Source organism: Lutra lutra, chromosome 2, assembly GCF_902655055.1.
Source record: "Lutra lutra chromosome 2, mLutLut1.2, whole genome shotgun sequence".
NCBI classification, from domain to species: domain Eukaryota; kingdom Metazoa; phylum Chordata; class Mammalia; order Carnivora; family Mustelidae; genus Lutra; species Lutra lutra.
In genome coordinates, this window is record NC_062279.1 from 41,606,398 (window position 1) to 41,631,907 (window position 25,510).

The window sequence follows — 25,510 nt, forward strand, 5'->3', positions numbered from 1 at the left end:
TGTGGCAGTGTTAATTCTTCATGGGATGCTTTCCACAACCTGTACTTGACTTCGGAATCATTCTCAACACAACCCCACCAATTGATCACAGTTGGCACTGGTCTTAAAATTTGACATCAAGATAGTGAGCACAAGTATCTGCATGCTTGTTGATCATAGCAATGTAAGATCAAGAAAAGAAATAAGAACAACAGCAGGTGCTCTGGTGGTTTATGAATGTTGAATTTGCCGAGGTATGAAATTGCTGACATCAGGTGAGGAGGAAGCTGTAAGGAAATCCAAGTTACACAGGATTTTTTTTAGTGTGGGAGTAAGACAGCTTTAACACCACAGAGGGAATCATAGCCAGATGTATAATTACAGCTATTAGTCATCAGAGTCCTTCAAATTATTCTATTCCCCATTTTTTTTTACTAAAATACCAAATATGATAACCAAAAAGCTCTAATTACTTCAGACAGAATTGAATCAACAGAGCCAGAGAAATCAGATTAGAGAAGCATATGGGGTGCAAAGAGGAGTTGATTTCTAGAATGGTCTCTCAGAGTCATCAGGAAATGATTTTATGTGGACTGACGTTTTGTCCATCTTCTGTTTACTGATTATATACATAGTGGATCAACTATCCTGGCTCACGACTATTTCTCCTATTCAATTTATGAATTCACAAATATTTATTAAGTGCTATCCGTGCTGGTCTCTGCAAATATATGACATTCAAGTTAAAAGTATATTAATAACATCAGATGATTTTCACATCCTGTCAGGTAGATTTTTAACATCTGGTTAATCTCACCTGGGTTAAGTGTACAATTCAATTATTTTTTAGCATATTTACAGAATTGTGCAACCATCACCAAAATCCAGTTTTGGAACACTTCTGTCACCCCAAAGAGATCCTCCATGACCATTTTGTAGTCACTCTGTTTTTACCCCATCCCCAGACACCACTAATCTCCTTTCTGTCTCAATAGTATTGCCTTTACTGGACTTCTCATATACATGGAACCTTATAATGATATATGTTTGGCTTTCTTCACTTACCACAAAGTTTTAGGGGTTCACCATGTTGTAACATATATCTCCACTTCATGCCTTTAGTGCTGAGCAGTGTTCCACTGTATGGATGTATACCACATTTTTAAAATTCATTCACTAGTTGATAGACACTTAGATTATTTCCCCTTTTGGACTCATGCTTTCAGATACAAATCTTTTTGTGCCTATATGTTTTTATTTCTCTTGGGTGTATACTTAGAAGTAGAATTGCTGGGTTATATGATAAACCTATAGTTAACTTTTCAGGAAACTCAAAGCTGCTTTCCAAGTGGGTGTTGCCTTTTTACATTCCTTTTAAATTCTATCAATTTTTCCCGCAGTTGGATTTTAAAATTGAATTATGTGATTGGAAGAGATGAGTTAATTTTTTAATTTTTGACTGAGCTTAGCATCAAAGTAAGGGGTTAATATTTAATATCAAGTTATTTTGCTTTTTTCCCCCTTTTGTACCCTTGAGGAATAATCACAGTCTTATACTATAATGATCATGGGTTCCAGGGCCTCTTATTTCCATGGTGATTGCTGTTGAAAATGTTAAATCTCAATGAAATTTTGTCAGGAGTTAATTGTACCAAGAAAAATAAATAAATGATTTTATGTGCCATTTTAAATTGGTAATACGAAATGGGCTAGGCGTGATGTATTTAAGATAGAGAAATAACCTGATGTAAATTTATCTGTTTCTCATAGGAGTCCAGAGGAAATGCAAGGGTGGATCAACAAAATTAACTGTGTTGCAGCTGTATTTTCTGCACCACCATTTCCAGCAGCCATTGGATCTCAGAAAAAGTTTAGTCGTCCACTTCTGCCTGCTACTACAACAAAATTGTCTCAAGTAAGTCATTTTGATAGTGCTTTGACTTTGGGAAAAAATACTTTATAAAATAATCTTATTAACATTTGATTGGAATAATACTACACATTTTGAGCAAGGGTAAGCCCTTGCCTTGGAAGGTGTATTGTATAAATGGGGCAAAATGTAGTGTACTGGGTTTTACACTTCGTATTGGAAGCTGACAGAACTGAGTCATGGTTGGTAAAACACATAGTTGGAATACATTTCAAATGTTTGCTACTCAGTCATAGGGGATTAGTTTACTCTGGTTTTATTATTTTTTTTTAATTGAAGTATAGTTGACACACCACATTACATTAGTTTCAGGTGTGCAGCATAGTGATTCAACAACTCTCTGAGTTATGCTCTGCTCACCACAAGTGTAGCTTCCATCTGTCCTCATACACATTATTACAATACCATTGACTATGCGACCTATGCTGTACTTTTCATCCCCGTGCCTTACTCATTCCATATCTGGAAACCTACTCCTCCTATTTTCCTTCATCCATTTTGCCCATCTTCTACCCCTCCTCCCCTCTAGGAATCATTAGTCTGCTTTCTGTATTTATGGATCTGTCTCTGCTTTTTGCTTATTTGTTTATTCATTTGTTTTGTTCTTTAGATTCCACATATAAGAGGAATTATATAGTATTTGTCTTTTTCTGTCTGACTTATTTCATTTAGCATGAAATGGACCTCTTCGGTCCATCCATGTTGTTACAAATGGTGGGCTTAGGTTTTTGATTTTGTTCGTACTAACAGCTCATATTTTTTAAATAACTGGCTGGGGTTAGACATCCTGGCTTGAAAACAAGCTTTTTTGAAATTTGTTTATTCATTCATTTATTCATTCACTCATTTTATTGAACTTTTCCCATATCCCAGGCTGTATTTGATGCTGGGTATATAAGAATATTCCCAGGGATCCACTATCCACAATACAAAGGGGAAGAGACTTCCCTACCTTCAGGGAGGAGCTAAATGGACCATATGGGTTTTCCTAGGTAATCCAGACAACATACAGAGGAGCAGTATTCCAAATGTAGTCATCTAAGTTTCTCTTCTGTTGTCGGATTGATCTCTCTAAAGATCATATTTTATGTCCCTCTCCTCCTTAAAACTCTGTTCTGAGGACACTGTAAACAGGCCAGTTTTGCCAATTTTAAACCTGTCTGCAGTGCCCCTATTGCCATTGACTGTTAAGGATTTTGGAAGGTAGTTTGATGTCCTTGTGAATTTCTTTTTGGTGCAGTAATAGAAATAGTTTCATCTGGCTCTAGTCAACCAGGTGTTGATGTTAACTGACTCCTCTAGCTACCTGATATCATAGATTATCAACACATTTTGTGCCTGTTACACTTGAGAGACTATTTTAGGCTCTGGAGACAGAAAGACGAATGAAACCCAGATATTCTCTGAATACAAAACATGCAAGTAAGTATAATACAGTTTGATTAGAGCACAGGAAGGTAAGTCCGAGTGCCATGTATAGTGGAAGAGGAAGTATGGTGTCTTATATGAAACTTAAAGGATGGGTAGCAATTAGATGTGGTGTGGCAAGAGAAAATGATGCAACAGAGGGTCAAAAAGGCCCAGAGGAGAAAGCACTGAAATGTGAGAACCACATAAAAGTTATCAAATGTGACTTGAGCACAATATATTGAGAAAAGGCAAGATACATTCCTCTGTAGAAGTAAGTATGGCCAAATGATGAAAGGTCTTCTATGTCATGTGTAGGATTTTGGATGCGTCACTGGTTCCCCAACATCTTTAGGGTAACAGTTTAAGCAGGAAAGTAATGTGACCAAATTTGTGCTTCAGAAATTATTTATGTTACAGTAGGAAGAAAGTAATTAGAGGAAGAAGCTACTAGAAGCAGAAAGCCTAATTTTAATGGTATGGGAGGGGCGCCTGGGTAACTCAGTCACTTAAGCATCTGCCTTCAGCTCAGGTCGTGATCCCAGGGTCATGGGATCTAGCCTCCCTCCCCCCGCAGCATTGGGCTACCCTGTGCAGCAGGGAGCCTGCTTCTCCCCTCTTCCTCTGCCTGCCGTTCCCCCTGCTTGTTCTCTCTCTCTTTCTCCCAAATAAATAAATAAATCCTTAAAACAAATAAAATAAAATAAAGGCAGGGGAAATAATGAGAGGAAAAATTATTTGTAGAAGAGATGGATAGATGTGGAAGTATTTGAGGCATCTTGAGAGTGTGGAATGAGTGTTCCAAGTGGCTTATTGAAGTAAAGGAATAAGGACTATCATCTAGGCTTCAGCAGCTGGGGATTGTGCTGTCTTGCTGACTTGGCTTTTGTGACCTCACCATCTGGTTTTCATCCTATTGTTTCTTCCTAGGGTTCTTTCCTGGGTCCTTTTCCTCTTTCTGCTTCCAAATGTTGCAATGCTCAGTGCTCAGAAGGAGACCAAAATCGATATTTGAGAAACAATTTTTCTGTTGTCAAGAAAAAACAGGGAAAATGTTGTGCCAGGAAAGGGGAGAAAGAGGAGAGAGGTCAGATAAAATTAGTACAAAAAAATCTCCTATGTAGTGGCAGGAGGTCATCGGGTCCCTTGGTGAGAGCAGTTTGTGGAGTGATGGGAAGAGAACCACGTTTGTCTTCTTTGAGAAAGGATTGGAAAGTAGGAAGGAAGCGGAGGAAGGGAATACATACAAGTCTTGCCGTGAGTTCATAAAAAATAGACTGGTGGTAAGAAGAGAGGAGACATGATTTAATGAAAAATTCTTTTGGTTTTGTTAATTTATAATTATTATTAACATGAATTAGATACTCCCATGTAAGCATTACTATTGCTTTGTTGTTCACAGACTACAAAAATACAAAAACAAAAACAAAAAACTGTTAAGAATAGAAAGGACCAGGCCAGTTCACTTTACAAGGCAGAATGGCATTTAATTTTCAAGTCTAACCAAATGGTAAGAGAACAGGTCATCTTATTGATGACCAAAAGGTTTATTAGCAGAATTCTCCATCTACCCACCTAAACTATGACCTCTTAAAGCAAATGTGTTCCCCCACTTTAATTTCGGGTACTTGAAATAGACAGTAAGCCATATTATATAAGGTATGAGAAGAAAAAAACAATTGAACAACTAACCAGAGGCAACAAATACCTTCAGAAGTTGGGTTTTGTTCTGTTAATTTCACGAGGGATTTTCCAGTACTTACTTTTCAATAGATTGGTCTTTCTCACAATCATTCTTATAAAAGATCCAGGAAAAAGATGAGTTGGAAGTTTAGAAGGAGCATTAATAAGCATAGAGCAACTTACAAGTTTTAACTTCTTCTTTCCTTACTATGGATCTACACTTCTATTTACTTTCTACTTTGAAAATGTACTTGTGTTCTATTTATGTATGGGCTATATTTTCGTAAGTCACTGGCACATGAAAATGAATGTGTTTCTCTATTTGTGTATTTTTTTACCATGAGACCAGGTAAGCAAGCACCTTTTCCAAGGCAAAAATCTTTTATTTTAAACAAATGTTTTACACTGGAACTAAAAATAGAATGCATACAATTTTTAATATATTTCCTCATTTTGAACATAAATCCATAGAGATACAAAAAAAAAAAAACCCTGCTTATGTAATGTTATCAAATGATGTATTTAGGATTTTAAATAAGGCAATAACCAAAAAGAGACATGCTTCTTTATCGCTTATGACAAGATGACCAAGTACTTTCAGGAATTTAATTACCTTGTTAAAAAAATAATAATAAAATAAGATGTTTTTATCCTCCACAAATAAATCACCAAGCCTTTGTGGGCCTCAGTTTTCCAACTGGAAAATTGAGAAGACTGTTCTAGAGTGTTTTTAAGGTTCTTTCATTAGCTCTGTATTTTTTGCCAAGGTCATTTTGTTTTTTTACTTAAAAATGAAGATGTTTTGCCTTTGAGAGTAATAGGACAATTTAGAAATAAATATGTAAAATGAAGCATGTAATAAAGAATAGCTTAGAGGGAGAGAAGAGTTAGGCTACATGCAGCCTGTTCAGTATTTGGTGTACCCTCCACATCAAGTAGAGACTTTTGTGGAGATATCTTTGGAAGAGTTATCATAGTGCACCTTCAGTGAATCCTGGAATGCATGTCTAGATGCACCCACAAGTTTTCCAGTACCTTGAAGACTACTAGTCCTTGTGATTTAGCCCTGGCATCACCAACCTCAGCACAAGTGCCATTTTAGCCTAGATAGTTCTTTGTTGTGGGGGTTGTCCTTTGAATTGTAGGATGTTTAGCAATATCCCCAGCACTACCCACTAGATACCAGTATCATCCCCCTAGCTGTGACAACCAAAAATGTCTGCAGACATTGCCAAATATCCTGTGGGGTCAAAACCCACCCCACTGCTACCTGCTGCTATTGAGAACCATTGAATTAGCCCAGCCATCTTACCTTTCTCCATACACCCACAGCCTGGCTATGACTCCCCTAAATGCCAGAACTACTTGGATAATTTTAGTTTATAAAATTCATGTGTAACAGTGTGAGTACCCTACTGGAAAGAAAACTTAATAGTGTTAGGAAAAAACTAAACAGGCAATTAAAAGATTGTTTGGTGCTTTTAAAGACATACTGTTCATCATCACCCTGTCATTTGCAAGCTTTAATTTATTCTTGTCTTCTATCCAAAACATATTAGCCTTCATTATTAAAATTGATTATTATCAGTGCAGTGTTGTTCTTTCTGAACAACTCTGCTGTGTAGGAGTCATCTTCTTAGTTGTTTTCATGGCAGCGTTGCCAAGCACATTTTTCTTCTTTTGGGGATATTGAAAACTTAAGTTTTGTTTCTCCTTCTGGTACAGTACTCTAAACTTAGGATTTCATGGTTGGCCCTCTTCAGGATCTATTCAGGACCTCTCTTTCTACTCATCAAAGCAGTCATTTTCAGCTTTAATGTGTACAGAAATGATCTGGGGACTTGTTGAAAGTGCATGTGTCCCAGCATCCCCATACCAGGTTAATGAGGTCCAGGTCAGGGGCCCAGGAACATGAATGTTTTAAGACAGACCAGGTATCCAGCCTGCAAGCCGTGCAGATCATACTTAAAGGGACTGCACTGTAATCCTTACAATCCCTACTGTTTCTTTCACTCCTTTTTTGGAGACGTGTGAAACTCAAGTGGGCTCTTGGGCTAGCTCAGCAATAGAAATTGACAAGAAGCCAAACGGGAGTTTCAAGCAAGGCTTTAGTGGGACAGGGGAGTCAACACAGAGGAAAGCTCTGCAGGCTGACTTCCCTGAGGCAAGGTTAGGGAGAATTCTTAAAAGAAAGTTGGGTGGAAAAGGGTACTTTGTAAGCATGTAGAGGTGGGGGTTTATTAGAACCTACGCATTTAAAATTCATGCTTCTTCATATATCACATGTCAAAATAACGTGAAATCTCCACCTGGGTGGGATTTTTAGTATTATTATGAGGGAAGAAGTCCAAAAAAGTCCAGCACTGGGGTCCATCTTGGTGCAGATTGGTTTGGTCTGGTCTTTACCAGTCCTTGTAGTAAGTATCTTCCTGGTCAGTAAGCATCCTCCCTCTGCATTCCTGCAAGATGTGCTACTCAAGAGGCACAGTTTTATCTTTTTTTTTTTTTTTTTTTTCACCCTTGGAGAAGGCAAGGAATGCTGGATTTCACAGTCAGGGTTGGGAGACCCAAGTCTAATCCCTGCTCTGTCTCACTTGCACCTTATGGAGTTACCATTTCCTGATATCTAGTTCTGTTTTCTTCTTTGAATTTCCGCCCTCTCCTATAAAGTTCTGAATCAATGATCAATGATTATTTGAATCACTAACCAGTGATTAGTTTGATCACTAAATGCTAATTGTTGAAGGCCAGGCCTTGTGATAAACACTGATTTGAAACAAAGGAAAGCCTTCTGCTTGCTTCTCACCTCTCTTTTTATCCTGTGGTTTGACCATTAGGGCAGTTATGGCCAAGGACCAGATGAGTGTGGCAGGGTTCTTTCATAATCTGGCCCCTACATTGAGGGCAAGAAGAGAAGAAAGGAGACCACTTCAAATTGGTAGGTGGCAGTTTTAATAAGCAAGGGAACTTACTTAAGAGGCCTGTCTTGGGTGGCCACAAGGTGAGTCGATCTTTGCACCCACATGCCAGAATCATGAAGTTTAGATAGAGGCCTTAATTGAGTTCAGTCTTGTATACCATACAGATGGTCTCAAAAACATACTACTCTTTTGAGGCTGTGTCCTTAGGGCAGCTTCTAGCTTGGGAAGGGGAGGCAAATGTACATTTCATGGACGAGGTGGAGGTGAGGAGCCTCCAGTTGCTCAGGTCCAGCTTGCCTTTCAGCTAATGCATCTCAATGACCTCCTCTGACAGGCAGGGATCTGGAGCAGTGGAATTTCAGAGTAGGAAGTCATTCTTGTAACTGTGTCCCTAACTGGCCAAAACCACACGCTTCCCGCCTGACTACATTTTATACTTTTAGTCACAAATCCTGTCACTTCTGCATCTTAAACATCTTTCATATCCTACCCACATTCCTTAATTCAGACTTTTGTCATCTTTCACCTATATCACTGGTCTCCTAACTTTTTTGATCATTCACCTTATTAATAGTAAATATTTGAGCAGATATCCTCCAACATATGTATATATTTTTATAAAATATACTACATGTCCTGTTATCAACAAGATGGAAAAATGTTAGTGTTAATCATTAGGAATGTTAATCATTAGGGAAACATAAATCAAAATCAGGAGATATCACTTTATACTCATTACAGTGGCTATAATTTAAAAAAAAAACTTCAAGGAAAAGAATGTGTTGGTGAGAATGTGGAGAAATTACAACTTCAGTATGTTGCTGGTGGGAACATAGAATAATGTAGCTACTTTGGAAAATAATTTGGTGGTTCATCAAATGATTAAACATAGAGTTAACATGTGACCCAGCAATTCCACTCCTACTTAGATAGCAGGAGAATGAAAACATAAACCCACACAAAATCTTTTACACAAATGTTCATTGCAACCAAGGGTGGAAATGGAAATGGCCATCAGCTGGTGAATAGATGAATGAAATATGATATATACATACAATGGAATATTATTCAGTTGTAAAAAAACACAATGAAGTAGTGGTACATCCTGCAAAGTGGATGAACATTGAAAATATTCCACTAAGTGAAAGAAGGCAGTCACAAAAAGAAACATTGTGTGATACCATTCCAAAAGGAATGGGGAGCTAAAATGTCATAAAATTGTAGTGATGGTTGCACAACCCTGTGACTATACTAAAACTTAACTAAATTACAAACTTTAAATGGGTAAATTATGTGGTATGTGAATTATATCCCAAGGCTTATTTTTTCCCAGTGGATCATCTTGCCTGGGTTGCAAACAACCCACTTTGAAAAACTCCGACAGATTATTTGCATAACCACTTGAGATCTCTCTTCCGACAGTCTTGCTTTTCTCTAATCCATCCTTCACAGTTGTGGTTAAAATATGACTCATGTACTATCACTTAAACCTAATGGGCTCACTTTCGCCAACAAGATGCAGTCCACACTCCTTGGCATTGCCTTAAATGGTTCACTACACTTCTCCAGAATAGATAGATTTTATATTCATTTCTTAGACATCTGTATTTAACATATATTGAGTACTCAATAAACAATGAAATCATGTTGAAGTTAATGCAGAAGCTCACTAAACTGTTTATAAAAATCTTTAAATCTCTTAAACAAAAAATCTTTCTGATGGTGCCTTCAGAAAGAGTTCAAACTGAGTTAAAGCAGTTGTTCTTTATTCTAAATTCCATATAGCTTGGGTTCAAGGCTGTAATATTTAGCAATTTGTCTTATAAGTTTCCCAGAAGATTTTTAGAGAGTCATTACCTTCTAAATCACCCCTATTTTAAAACAGCACAAAGGAAACAGTCTGAGCCCTCCCTTCTTTACCTCTCCTCCCCATTGGAATAACACTGGTTTTCAGTGAATATCAAATTTTGGCAAAGATACAGAACAATGTGAATTTTTAAGCCTATAGAAATGTAAACTGGTGGAAACACTTTAAAAAGCATGTTAGTGTCCTCTTAAAGATAGACATTCTAAAACCCCAAAATTCTCCATCTTAGTGATTACACTGTAGGACAATTCTTGCTCATATTCACTAAGCAGCATGTTCAATGTCGCATCATTTATAATAGCCTAAAGACACCTGAAAACAGCCTAAACATCCTTCAGTGAAATTATAGTATATCATATAGTGTCCTATAGTTAAAAGGAAGAAACCAGAACATATATGTGAGTAAATCTCAGAAACATGCTGAATGAGAAAACAAGTCACCAAAGGAAACCTATGAAGTATAAAAACCTATAGAACATAATTTTCTATTTTTATGGATCTTTGTATTTATAAAGGAGTAGCATAGAAAAAGAATTAGATAGGGTGCCTGGGTTGCTCAGTCAGTTGAGGGGCAGATTCTTGATTTGAGCTTAGGTCATGAACTTAGGGTTGTGAGATCAAACACAAGTCAGGCTCTGTGCTTAGCAGGGAGTCTGCTTGCAATTCTCTCCCTCTGCCCCTCCCCCTGTTCTCTCTTTGTCTCTAAAATAAATAAGGGGCTCTGGGATGGTTCAGTCTATTAAGCATCTTCCTTTGGCTCAGGTCATAATCCCAGGGTCCTGGGATCGAGCCCCATGTCAGGCTCTCTACTCAGTGAAAAACCCGTTTCTCCTTCTCCCTCTGTCCCTCTCCTCCCCTGCCCCTGCCCAGTCCCTGCTTGTGCTCTCAATCCCAAAACTCCAGCATCATGACCTAAGCTCAAATTCATAATGTGGCATGTTTATATAGAGAGATAGTTACATATACCCTCACATCATAAATTAAAATTATTAGGATTTATCACCTCTAAATTGTTCTTCTAGATTTGAATTATAGGCTTAAATTGAGAGATTTATTACACAGTTGCTTTATGGTTTAAATTCTTCATCTGGCAACTATGTATGCTGATCTTGGATTTAAATAGTAATTTTAATTTATAAAAATACCATATGGAAAAAATTCAACTGGGAATTGTGGTGATGATGTATTGTACATGTTAATTTTTTACCTTTAGCTCTGCTTGTGATTATCTAGGGTGCCATGAGTTTGAGAAACAGAAGGGGAAAACTCATCTTGTTTGTTTTTTTGTTTGTTTGTTTTTAATGCCATGCAATAAATTGATATGTCCTCAAATATGAACTTAATAAAGGACGGAAATCCCTTTTGTCTGCTATTTTAAATAAATAAATAATGTTGCTATTATACAAACTATATTTATCACCTAGTTTAATCAGTTCCTCTTCATTCACTTTCATCCGTTTATATCTTATTATACATGTAAAGTTTATATTCAGCATGAATTTGGATAATATATATGTGAAAGTAGAATAGTAAAAAAGCAATCATACAATTATAGGAATGCAAGAAAATTCCAGTCTCTTTGTTTCATTTTTAAAATGTTCCCAGGGGGGTTGATAGTATCATAAGGCAATAAAAATGGTGCCCCTGGAATGGAAGTTCTTTGACATAGTATCAAACATGTTGCATTGGTGCATGGTGTCAATAGTAACACCTTTCAGGCAAGAATTGCTCTATAGGTCATTCAATTGAATCACTAGTTTGGGTCAATAAGATTTTGATGGAAGTCAGAACCTCTACTACTTTGGAGGGAAAAATCATAGGTTGCTGCATTTTTTAGAATATCATCTGAAAGGGATGCCTGCATGGTTCCTTTAGTTAAGCATCTGCCTTCCGCTCAGGTCACGATCCCAGCAGGGTTCTGGGGTCAAATCCCACGTCCAGCATCTTGCTCCACAGGGAGCCTGCTTCTCCCTCTGCCTGCCACCCCCCTGCTTGTGCTTGCTCATGTGTGCACTCTCTCTCTGACAAATAAATAATAAATCTGTTTTAAAAAAGGTATCATCTGATGGCTTACAGAGAATTATTTCTTGGTGGCATTGCTTTCTTAAAAAGTGGGGGGGCAACTAAGCAGAGAGGCTCTAAATTCACTGTGACAGATGGGGAAATAGCAGCATTGCTGAGTGGACAGGAAATGGAAAAGCCAAATTATGCAGGATTCTGAGGATGGGTGCTTAACTGGCGCCTTGCCTTTTGAAGTATTTCTTAGGAAGTCTGTTCTCAACTTCATGACAGCTACACTTGAAAGTATTTTGCTCTGAAAGTATTTGGTTTTGTAACAAGGGGCCCGGTTGTCATTTTGCAAAGGTACATGTGAATACGAGTCTGAGAAGGTTGGTAAGATGTGGCAGTGGAGGTACATTGGACTGTTTTGATGAATTGAAGTCATTCATCATAAGGGATGTTAAAAAAGTACTCTGTGATTTTTTTTAATTGATTTACTTTCCGGATGCTAAATAGCTTAATAATTTCCTACAGGAGGAACAGCTGAAATCTCATGAAAGCAAGCTGAAGCAGATTACCACTGAGCTGGCTGAGCACCGCTCATATCCCCCAGACAAGAAAGTTAAAGCCAAGGAGATAGATGAATACAGACTGAAAGATCACTATCTGGAGTTTGAGGTATGTCAAACCTAAATGTAATAAATGCCTATATCTAAGTTATTTTATGATTTTTACATGAGGCAGGTCTTTTTTCAGCTGCCGTGCTATAGGAAGTGTACCTCAACCCTGACTCTAACTTGGGAGCTGCAGGCATGGTCTAGATCATGGCAGCCCCCCTCGTGTTCAGGATCCTATATAAGTATTCAACAAACATAAAAAAAAAAAAAATAACTGTCAGTTTATGTGCTTAAAAGCAAATGGCCTGCTTGGTTAGGCTAATATGTGCCTGCTGTGAGAAAAAACAACAGTAGATGGACACACCAGAATGGATGGCTGCTTTCCCTGTGTCTGTATCTCTTCCAGCAGAGTTTGAGTCAAAAACAAAACAAAACAAAACAAAACAAAAAACTATAGTGAAGGGAATGAGCTACAGGGTGACATGAAACATTATCTTCTTCATGCCTATTCTTGCTGTTCAGCAACACTGATGGATTTTTCCTCTCTCCACCTGTATCCTTCAGAAGGAGATTAATAAATAGACCAATTGTGGCACATCCATCCATGTACTATATATAACAAGTGTGGTTATTAAAAAGAATGGGGAGGATCTATAATCTCTGAAAAGGTGAGAAATGTAAAAGCAAGTTGAAAGCAGTATATATAGCAAATGTTAGCTTTGGCTACATTTTTTCCCGTTAGACAGTGTTGTTGTAGGAAAGAACTTTAGGATTCAAAGCCAACGACCAAGAAAGAATTCTTGAGACATCTTTGTTGCAAAACGGTGGTTTTATTAAAGCACAGGGATAGGACCCATGGGCAGAAAAAGCTGCACTGGGGTCATGAGGAGTGGTCCATCATATACTTTCAAGTTGTGAGGGTTTTAAGAGATACTGTAAGTCTCTAAGGAGTGTTGGAGGCAAGGTTTCCAGGACCTTGAGGGGCTACCTATTGTTGGGAAAAGGTCACTTATTACCATCTAGTAAAACCTGAGTCATGAGACCCTTTAGATGTATATCGGTGGGCCATATGCTTGGGGGATGATTGCCAACACATATCTTAATGGGTAGAGATGAAGTTTCCAAAGGAATTTTTACGTGTTAAAGTAGATTTACAGGATCCTAGGGGTTGGGCTAAGATTACCTGTTGCTCTTAGCAAAATATTAACATTGAGGCAGTTAGAGAAATGTCACTCTGCCTTTTTCAAGGACCTGTCAATTGGCTGCAGGTAGTAAGGAAATTTAATAAAAATTTAATAATTTTTCTTCTGCCTTTGTTTCCCACATCAAGTGGCATTCCTCTCTTCAGCAGCTGCCTTGATTTTTCCCCTACAACTACCCCCACAATTTGTCTCATTAATAAAGTCCTAATCCTTAATTTAAGAGGATTTGAGTTCTTTCTATGTTTCTACCACACTGGTCTTTTCACAACAGCCTCCATGTATCTTAGTCACATTTCTACCCGCTGTCTCTATTTTCAAGCTAAGGTTTTTACCTCCAACAAAGCATTAAAATTAAGACAGTTGGGAGTTTCTTGGAGGAATGTCATTCTCTGTTTGTCTCAAGTCTTTTGTCAATGGGCTGCAGGTTACAAGGAAGTTTAATTTTATCTACATTTCTTTTGCCCTTTTTCTCCACATCAACCTCACCAGCAAAAGACTTGAAAAACATTTTTTAAAAAACAAACAAAAAACCTAAGCAGCTCATCTTTCTTTCCCCAGGCTTGTTCATTCTTGAGAAATGGGAGTATCTCAAAAAGCAATCATAATTCTTCACACTTCTGGAGTGGCTTTCAAGCTATAGACCCTTTTATTTTCACACATGCTAATTAAATTTCCCAACACCTCAGTCCCCTGTTTCTAGCACTCAACAACTTACTTTGAGCCCTTGACTTGGAAGTCTAAGAGCCTGTTCCAGGAGGTGGGGGTGGCTCCAAGACCATGGAAAGGTTGTCACTGCTAAAAGCACTCCTTAATTTTTAACATACTGTGGTACCTCTTTTCCAAAAATGTAACCTAACAAGAGCAGCATTTTCACTTAATGACATAGAACCTAAACCAAACTTTGTGGGGATAAGTCTTGCTTTCATCACATTATCACCTCAAAGAGCCTAAAGATTGTATCCTGCAGCCCCTGGCTCATTAAAATCATACTCCTGTGTCAGGCATATTGGATTGTCTCTCAGGCTGCATTAACCTGTGTCTACCAGGAATGTAGAAGAGTAGATGCTATCTAAAGAGGTTTTTGTAAAAGTAATCCTTTTTTCAAAAATGAATTATTTTTCATTAACTTAAAATTGAAGTAGTATAACTTGTGGAGTCCACTTTGCTATTCTTTCAGCCACCAGAATTTGTCTTGAGTGTACAGAGAGCTTTTGTACAGCATGAAGTCCTCTGCTTTATCAGCAGCATTCCCTGAGCAGACTGCTTCATTCCCTCATTCAATCTAATCTCATTCCCTGAATAGGGAGTTTGAGAGTGATTGATCTTTTTTTTAAGATTTTATTTATTTAATTGACAGACTGAGATCACAAGTAGACAGAGAGGGAGGCAGAGAGAAAGGAGGAAGCAGGCTCCCTGCTGAGCAGAGAGCCCGATGCGGGACTTGATCCCAGGACCCTGGAAACATGACCTGAGCCCAGGGCAGAGGCTTTAACCCACTGAGCCACCTAGGTGCCCCTGATCATTTTTTTATATTTTGTTTACTGCTCTGTCCTCACTTTCTGAAGCATGCAGCTGAGTGCTCAATACATATTTGTTGAATGAATAAGTGAAATTTTATTATTGTATATAAAAGATAAACATCAAAGAAAGTAATTCGCTAAGACAGCTTAGTAGGTCCCCTGAAATCAGATCTGATAGACAGGTGAGAACAGACAGCGCCTTCTGTAATTCAGTGTGAACCTCAAATGAGCAGTGACAGGAAGGGGAGTTTTAATCCCATCTGCATCCTGTCACCAAGAATCACAGTCAGAGATGAGCTTTCACCTATTTCTGCAAAAAGAGCCTCCCGGAAGTTTCAGAACACAGAAAATTCTTAAAATTTTTTACATCTTGATAAAGAAAAATGCTTTTATTTTGTTAGGATATTAAGCTTTTAGTAATTACACTGGGAGTTGTTCCTAAGTTTATGCATTTCAGTTGTTTATATCCCAAATTGCTTTCAATACAACAGTTCTTCATGGTAGGCCAAATTCACAGCTCTTTCTGTGACCGAGAAATATTCTCTTATCAACAATAGCCAAATTATGGAAAGAGCCCAAATGTCCATTGACTAATGAATGGATAAAGAAGATATGGTATCTGTACACACACACACACACACATATACATACTGTGGAATATTACTCAGCCATCAAAAAGAATGAAGTCTTGCCCTTTGCAACACTGTGGATGGAGCTAGGGTGTATTATGCTAAGTGAAATTAGTCAGAGAAAGACAAGTACCATATGATTTCACTCATATGTGGAATTAAACAAAACAGATGAACATGGGGGGGTGGGAAGAGAAGAAAACCAGAAAACAGGCTCTTAACTATGGAGAACAAACTGAGGTTTGCTGGTGGGGGTGGGCAGGGGAATTCACTAAATGGCTGATTAAGGAGGGCACTTGTGATGAGCACCAGGCATTATATGTAAATGGTGAATCACTAAGTTCTACTCTTGAAACTAATATTATACTATATGTTAACTAACTAGAATTTAAGTGAAAACTTCAAAGAAAAAAGAAAAAAACACTACTTATTATTGCCTCCTAATTTTTCTAGAAGTGTTTGTCCCTGACTGCTACCAATAAGTGCCAAAAAGGAAGAAAGAAAGAAAAAAAGAAAGAAAGAAAGAAAAACAAACTCTCCAAACTCTGACTGACAATAAGTTACTAGAAATTATACTAAGTAAAGTAGGTTCAGGGTTTGTTTCATTGTTTTTGTTTTTTGTTTTAAATCTATAAAAAGTCAGGGCACCTGGGTGGCTTAGTGGGTTAAAGCCTCTGCCTTTGGCTCAGGTCATGATCCCGGGTCCTGGGATCAAGCCCCACATTGGGCTCTCTGCTCAGCAAGGAGCCTGCTTCCCTTCCTCTCTCTCTGCCTGCCTCTCTGCCTACTTGTGATCTCTCTCTCTCTCTATCAAATAAATAAATAAAAATCTTTAAAGTCTATAAAAAGTCTACAGTTAGCAAGGAACGTGGAAGTTCTATTTATCCTACTAGCCTTAGCCTATAAGAAAAATAGATTCTCATTTATGTAAAGCAACAAATGTCACTCAGAATGGGCTATAATTGAATAAATCCATGCCTGTCTCTTTGTTGACGTTAGGGAGGGAAAGGCAGATATTTTGTTTTTTATTGGATTGGTACCCCCAAACTGTGGCTGTTAATTCTTTGAAAGAGTTCACTTGGAACCTAAACATACTTTTGATAGAGCTTTTAGACATCACAAGTCTCTGTTAAGAAACTCAGCATCATTTTCCAATTTTAAAAAATAAATATCAGAAATAGCCTCACTTCTTTATAAATTATTTCTACTTTATTCAGTTCCCACTTCACTTAAAAATGTCTAAATTGATCTCCATGCTTCCAGTGCATTTGGAAATTTTTCAAGATATGAGTGAGATGGATGACTTATATCAAATATAAAAATTTACAGAACCCCAGCCAGTGAAAGCACAGTAGGCTGAGCTGTGCCAAGAAACTCCTGGGACGTTTAAGAAACAACCCTCTTAAAGAGATTCCTTTGATAGCATGGTAGCCTTATAAATTTGGATTTGTTTCTTCAGCTTTAAAGACAATAGCAAGTAGAACTGAGTGAAGATACTACTTACACCAAGATGTTTTTCATGTAAATTAGAGTGTTTTCAGAGGAGAAGTTAAGATGGCAGAGGAGTAGGGGATCCTATTTTCGTCTGGTCCCTGGAATTCATCTAGACAGTTATCAGATCTTTCTGAGCACCTGCAAAATCAACCAAAGATCTGAGAAAAGGCTTGCTGCAATTCTGTAAATAAAAATGCGACCACTCTTTGCAAGGTAGGAGGTGCGCACATGTGAACCCAAGATGACAGATATATCAGAAGGTAAACCACAGGGGGAGGGAGCCTCCATAAACTGGATACCAGAAAGTGTTATAAGCAGCAGATAATAAAATCAGAACTTTGAGAAGTCTGCCTGAAAGGTGCTGGGGCCAAAGTGGGGAGGAATCCCAGATGGGACAGCATGGACTCAGGATCCCCAGAGTCACAGAAAGAAGGTAGGGGGTGGTGCCTGAGTGTGGCAGACTACCCAAGCATCAGAACAGGGAAGCTGGCTGCAAACAGCAAGTCTAGGTGTCAGCTTTCTGCACACTGTTGCCATAAACCACAAACAACTATACTGATCTAGTGATCGATTCCAAGCAGGGGCCCAGCAAGGGGCGGAACTGTGGGGATAGCCCCCTCTATCCCCTGGAGGAGTGGCGTGAGGGCAGGTCACAGGAGTCCACAAAGTTTGGAGACCTGAAACAGAGTCCTATGCCTGAGATAAAAACAATTGGTCATAGGCTGGGTGAACACAGGATGGAAACCAGGGACACAAGAGTCATTGACTGCGTTTCTGAAGAGTAGGGGGTGCAGACTTTCAGCTCTAGGGCTAAAGATCCAGGGCACTGCCATTTTCACCTCCCACATCAGTGCAGAAACCCTTCAGCAACAAATCAACCACATAGAGCAATCCAGAGCCTCACACTGAGCGCAGCTTCCTGTCAATGGTGGTCCAGTTCTGCCTGGGGAAAGACACCTGAGAATCAGCCCAACAGGCCTGTCCCTGGAAGACCAGCAGGAACATCCTGTTATTACCAAGTTTACTGATCATGGAGAACTGCAAAACTTCAGCTTTTGGAGAAGCAGTATTTAGAATTTGTGGTTTTTTCCTCTTATTCTTTAGTCTTTCAGTTTTATATGTTTTTTTCCTTTTTAGCTATTTTCTTATTATATCAGTTCTTTTTTAAAGTCTTTTAATTTTCATTTTTACATTTACATTTTATATGTACATTTTTCATTTTTGGCTTCCTTTCAAATTGTATTCAATTTTATTTTTGTGTGTCTATGTTTTTCTTTCTTTCCTATTTTGAGATCTGGCTTCTTCTAGCAACAGACCAAAATACATCCAGGATCTAGTTTATTGGTCTGTTCAGCTTCTTTCATTTTATTCTCTTCTTTTGTTTGTTTGTTTCTGTTCCCTTCTGATTTGTTTAGTGTATTTTTTTCTGTTGTCATTGTTGCTATTTTCCTACTTTCTTTCTCTTTCATCTGGTATTTTCTGGACATAATGACAAGATGGAAAACTCACCCCAGAAGAGAGAACTCATTGCCTGGGATTTAATCAATAGGGACATAAGTAAGATGTTGGAACAACATCTTACATAAGTAAGATGTTGGAAAAAACTATAGAAGACAATAAGTAATTCCTTACTAGAGAAATAAAAGAACTAAAATCTAATCAGGTTGAACTAAAATATTCTCTTACTGAAACACAATAAAAAAATGGAGGCTCTAACTGCTAGGATAAACAAGGGAGAAGAGAGAGTCCTGGAGAAGACAAAATGATGGAGATTAAGGAAGCTAAGAAACAGATATAAACAGCAAAACAGTATTAGAATAATTGGGGCCCAGAGGAAGAGGAGAGAGAGAGAGAGAGAGGAGCAGAAGATTTATTTGAAGAAATTTTAACAGAGCTTCCTTGATCTGGGGAAGGAAACAAGCATTCAAGTCCAGGAAGCACAGAAAATGCCCCTCAAAGTAAATAAAAGTACATCAAATCTCAACATATAGTGAAGCTTGCAAATTTCAGAGATAAAGAGAAAAACCTAAAAGCAGCTTGGAAGAAGAGGCCCTTAACCGACAAGAATAAAAACATAAGGCTGGCAACAGAGCTGTCCATAAAGACGTGGCAGGCCAGAAAGGGCTGACATGATATAGTCAAGGTGCGAAATGAGTATGCAGCCAAGAATACTGTATTCAACAAGGGCGTCACTCAGACTAGAAGGAGAGATAAAGAGCTTTCAGGACAAACAGAAATTAAAAGAATTAATGATCACTGAACTAGCCCTGCAAGAAATATTAAAGGGGATCCTTTGAATGAAGAGAGAGCCCAGGGAGACAAGATGGTGGGGAAGTAGGAGGAGGCACCGTTTCAACCTGTACCCTAAAGTGATTACCTACCAAAGAACTTGGATCACCCATGATCAGCCTGAGATTAGAATTATACATGTCTGGATCTCTACAGGGGCAGAAGATGCCAGTGGGCAGGTAAAGTGGAGTGGAAACTTCGGACTGATATAGGAAGATAAACAAAAGGGAGAGGGAGCCACCAGAAGCCACCCATTGGAAATTAATACCCCAATACAAGAGTGCCCTGCGACTGGGGACCAGCACTAACTTGGAGTCTGGTTGAAAGCCCTCAAAAAGAGCAAAGGATCGCGGGGGGAAATTCTGGGAATCGGGGCAGTTAGTGACAGGGTCTTAAGTCCCCGGACCCAGGACAGCCACCAATGGTGCTAAGCCAGGGAGAGTGTGGTGAAGAAACCAGGTTTTGGTCCCTGAGCCGCCAGCACGTCTGAGAGCGCATGGGGTTTGGCTCCTGTGAGGGGCTGGGAGCCTCGCCAGCCAGCAGAAGCACAGCCTTTTTGCAGTCCCCACGTGAGTGCCGTGCCATGCTATCAGAGCCTGAGTCACGCCCCACACCCTCCCCTTAGAGAGGTGCACGCAGGTGCCAGCCCGGCGCTCTCGAACCCAGAAAGTCTAGGCGCTCCCAGCCTGGGCCAGTGGGAAAATCTCAGTGTGCGATCGCTGCTTGGAACCTTTCTGGCGGTTTGGAGCTGCCCAGACAACCGCCGCTCTCATGGTTTTGGGTACAAGCAGGAGTTCCTGTGTCCCCAGGGACCGTGACTCGGAATGTGCTCTGCCAGCGGCCGAGGGGAAACTTATGTGCTCTGGAGCACCTAGAGGGGAACAGACTGAGGCTTCTCTCTGAGAGGGAGGTCTGGGTGTAGTTTGCTTTCCTCTAAACCTCCAAAAACCATCAAAAGCCTTCAAGGTGAGAGAAAATAAATGAACAAACAAACATAAAAACCTCCAGAGAACAAAAGCCTGAAAAACCGGTTTCCTCAGAGCCCACCCCCTTGAGGGGGGTGGGAGAACTTAACTCGGAACACAGCCTAAAAACCCATGTGTCAGGCCTCTCCCCCAGAAATCCAAGTGGGGGGAAAAAAAAAGACAAGAGAACAACCACCACTGTTTCATAGATACAACTTTTATTTTTAATTCGTTCCCACTATTCTGGTTCTTTTTTTTTTTTTTTAATATATAGATATTTTTTTAACCTATGTACCATCACAGTGAGGTGTCCAGTACATCAAATTCCATAATAACCTTTTAACCTGAATTTTTTGATACATATACCCGTGTTTTTCTTTTGCTTTTCAATTTTTTAATTTTTTTAAATTTAGTTTACTCATTTTTTAATTTTTATTTTTAATATTCATATAGAGTTAAACTTCAAGGTAATCTCCTTTCCCCAATCAATGCTAACCCTATAGGTAAACCAATTGTTAATCCTCCTTTATCATAGGAAAGTTGAGTCCTTTAACAAAGATATCAGGATACATCCAGGAAGAATCAAAATAACCTTCCTCGCCCACATTGAGAATTCATAACCACTCTCCCATTGTTTTCTTCCGCCAGTGTTTCTGTGTATTTGTGTTTGTCCTGATAGTATATAAATCTTATACTTGCGGTTCTTTTTGACAAGGTTCTTTGTTTTGTTTCATTTTGTTTTGCTTTTATATATATATATATATATATATATATTTATATATATATAAATATATTACTAATATATATATATATTTTATATATTTATATATATTTATATATATATAATATATTTATAATATATATTATTTATTTATATTTATATATTTATAATATATTTATATTTATATTATTTATTATTTATAATATATATTATTTATAATATATAATATTTATAAATATATATAAATATATAAAATATATATATATTAGTAATATATTTATATATATATATATTTCTCTTGTCATAGTCATATACTTTTATCAGTCTTTTTGTTTGTCTGTTTTTGTTGTATACTTCATAAATCTTACCATTTGTACAAATGGGGCCCATTTGTACTGAGCCTTCTCTTTTATCTTTCTTTCTTTTTTTTCCTCTCTCTCTCTCTGTCTCTCTCTCTCTCTTTTTTTCTTTTTTCTTTATTTTTTTTTCTTTTTTCTTTATTTTTTTTTTCATTTGGGTGGGCACTCTTGATTGCTCAGAAGCGTTCCAGGGTGCACCTTGACTGCACCACGGTCGATACATCCAGCTACATCCATTCAGCCATATCTCACCAAAATGACTAAGAAGAGGAATGCCCAACAAAGAAAAATTCAGAGGATGGGCCTTCTGCAACAGAGCTAATGGCTATCGACATAGACAATGTGTTGGAAAGGGAATTCAGGCTAACAATTATCCAGGCAATAGCTAGGTTGGAGAAAGCCATGGATGACAAAACAGAATTGATTAGGGCAGAACTGAAAGCCACCAGGGATGATGATCACAATGCTCTCAATGAGTTCCAATCTAATCTAATTTCTCTAAAAGCTAGAATAACTGAGACAGAAGATAGAATTAGTGATCTGGAGGACAAACTGATAGAGAGAAAGGATCAGGAGGAAGCCTGGAACAAACAGCTTAGAAGCCATGAAAACAGAATTAGGGTAATAAATGATGCCATGAAACGTTCCGACGTCAGAATTCTTGGAATCCCAGAAGGGGAGGAGAAAGAAAGAAGTCTAGAAGATACAGTGGAACAAGTTCTCCATGAATATTTTCCAGTCTTGCGAATGGAACCAGCATTCATGTACTAAAGGCCGAATGGTCTCCCCCCAAGATTATAGATTCTCAAAAGTCCTCGAGACACCTGATAGTAAGAATGAGGAATTATAATTGTAGACAGGCCCTCTTGAAGGCAGCTAGAACAAAGAGAAGCTCCTTACGTACAGAGGAAAACCCATCAGAATAGTGTCAGACCTGTCCACAGAAACCTGGCAAGCCAGGAAGGGTTGGCAAGATATATTCAGGGCACTAAATGAGAAGAACATGCAGCCAAGAATACTTTATCCAGCAAGACTGGCATTCAAAATGGATGGAGAGATAAAGAGTTTCCAAGACCTGCAAGGCTTAAAAGAGTATGCGACCACCAAGCCAACACTGCAGGAAATATTAAGGAGGGTCCCATAAAAGAGGAAAATTCCGATACAAATGTAGTGATCCGAAGGGGCACGTGCACCCGAATGTTTATAGCAGCAGTGTCTACAATAGCCAAACTATGGAAAGAACCTAGATGTCCATCAACAGACGAATGGATAAAGAAGATGTGGTATATATACACAATGGAATACTATGCAGCCATCAAAAGAAATGAAATCTTGCCATTTGCGACGACGTGGATGGAACTAGAGGGTATCATGCTTAGCGAAATAAGTCAATCGGAGAAAGACAACTATCATATGATCTCCCTGATATGATGGAGAGGAGATGCAATATGGGGGGTTAAGGGGGTAGGAGAAGAATAAATGAAACAAGATGGGATTGGGAGGGAGACAAACCATAAGTGACTCTTAATCTCACAAAACAAACAGGGTTGATGGGGGAAGGGGATTGGGAGAGGGGGGTGGGGTTATGGATATTGGGTAGGGTATGTGCTATGGTGAGTGCTGTGAAGTGTGTAAACCTGGCGACTCACAGACCTATACCCCTGGGGATAAAAATATATGTTTATAAAAAAAAAATCAAATTATGTGTGAACCTTTGGAAGTAAAATGTATATTGTGAAAATAAACATGTGTGAAACTTTAAAAAAAAAAAAGGAAAATTCCTAAGAATATCATTGAACAGAAATATAGACACAATCTACAGAAAGAAAGACATGATGGTAACATGATGTCAATAAAAATGTATCTATCAATAATCACTCTCAATGTGAATGGCCTAAATGCTCCCATAAAATGAAACAGGGTTGCAGATTGGATAAAACGACAGGACCCATCCATATGTTGTCTACAAGAGACCCATTTTGAACCTAAGGATACACCCAGACTGAAAGTGAAGGGATGGAGAAGCATCTTTCATGCCAGTGGGCCTCAAAAGAAGGCCGGGGTAGCGATTCTCTTTTCAGATAAATTAGATTTTAAACTAAAGACTGTAGTCAGAGATACAGAAGGACACTACATCATTCTTAAAGGGACTATCCACCAAGATGATCTAACAATTGTAAATATCTATGCCCCCAATATGGGAGCAGCCAATTACATAAGAAAACTGTTAATCAAGATAAAGAGTCATATTGATATGAATACATTAATAGTAGGAGATCTTAGAAATAGACAGATAATCGAAGCAGAAAATCAATAAAGAAATAAGAGCATTGAATGATACATTGGACCAGATGGACCTCACAGATATATATACAGAACATTCCACCCTAAAACAACAGAATACTCATTCTTCTCAAGTGCACATGGAACCTTCTCAAGAATAGACCACATACTGGGTCACAAATCAGGACTCAACCAATACCAAAAGATTGAGATTATTCCCTGCATATTCTCAGATCACAATGCTTTGAAACTGGAGCTCAATCACAAGGAAAAGTTTGGAAGGAACTCAAACACCTGGAAGCTAAAGACCACTGTGCTTAAGAATGCTTGGATCAACCAGGAGATCAAAAGGAAGAGCTTAAACAATTCATGGAAACCAATGAGAATGAAGACACTTCGGTCCAAAACCTATGGGATACAGCAAAGGCGGTCCTAAGGGGGAAATACATAGCCATCCAAGCCTCCCTCAAAAAAATTGAAAAATCCAGAACACAGCAGCTGTCTCTACACCTTAAAGAACTGGAGAATAAATAACAAATTAAACCAACCCCACACATAAGAAGGGAAATAATCAAGATTAGATCACAGATCAATGAGGTAGAATCTAGAGATACAGTAGAACGTATCAATGAAACTAGAGCTGGCTTTTTGAAATAATAAGATCGATAAACCACTGGCCACACTAATCAAAAAGAAAAGAGAGAAAGCTCAAATTAATAAAATAATTAATGAAAAGGGAGATATCACAACTAACACCAAGGAAGTAGAAACAATCACCAGAAGTTATTACCAACAGTTATATGCCAATAAGTTAAGCAACCTAGATGAAATGGATGCATTCCTGGAAAACTAAACTCCCAAAATTGAACCAGGAAGAAATTGACAACCTGAATAGACTGATATCTAGTAACAAGATTGAAGCAGTGATCAAAAACCTCCCAGAAAACAAGAGCCCAGGACCAGACGGATTCCCTGGGGAATTCTACCAAACCTTCAAAGAAGAAATAACTCCTATTCTCCTGAAGCTGTTTCAAAACATTGAAACAGAAGGAAAACTTCCAGACTCTTTTTATGAAGCCAGCATTACCCTGATCCCCAAACCAGGCAAAGACCACTCCAAAAAGGAGAATTTCAGACCAATATCACTGATGAATATGGATGCTAAGATTCTCAACAAGATCCTAGCAAACAGGATCCAACAGCACATTAAAAAGATTATCCACCATGAGCAGGTGGGATTCATCCCTGGGTTACAAGGATGGTTCAACATTCGCAAATCAATCAATGTGATAGAACAAGTCAATAGCAGGTGGTGAGTATTTAGGAGGGCACATATTGCATGGAGCACTAGGTGTGGTGCAAGAACAATGAATTTTGTTAAGCTGAAAAGAAATAAAAAATAAAATAAAATAAATTTTAAAAAATAAATTAAAAAAAAAAGAGAGAGAGCGAGCCCAAAAATAACAAAGGCCAGAAAGGAACAGAGACAATCTACGAAAACAGTGACTTTACCCATAACAATGGCACTAAATCTTTCAGTAATTAATCTGAATGTAAATGGACTAAATACTCCAAACAAAAGACACAGGGTATCAGATTCGATGAAAAAAGAGTACCCATCCATATGCTGTCTACAAGAGACT

The 25,510-nt window shown here is 38.3% G+C and overlaps 1 protein-coding gene across 1 annotated transcript in view; it reads left to right on the forward strand.

Annotated features, from left to right (window-relative positions):
• PSD3 (pleckstrin and Sec7 domain containing 3) overlaps positions 1–25,510 on the forward strand; it is a 735,018-nt gene that overhangs the window by 682,462 nt on the left and 27,046 nt on the right. Inside the window, 2 exon segments of the mRNA XM_047717270.1 lie at positions 1,750–1,894; positions 12,323–12,466. Coding sequence (XP_047573226.1) covers positions 1,750–1,894; positions 12,323–12,466 — 289 coding nt within the window.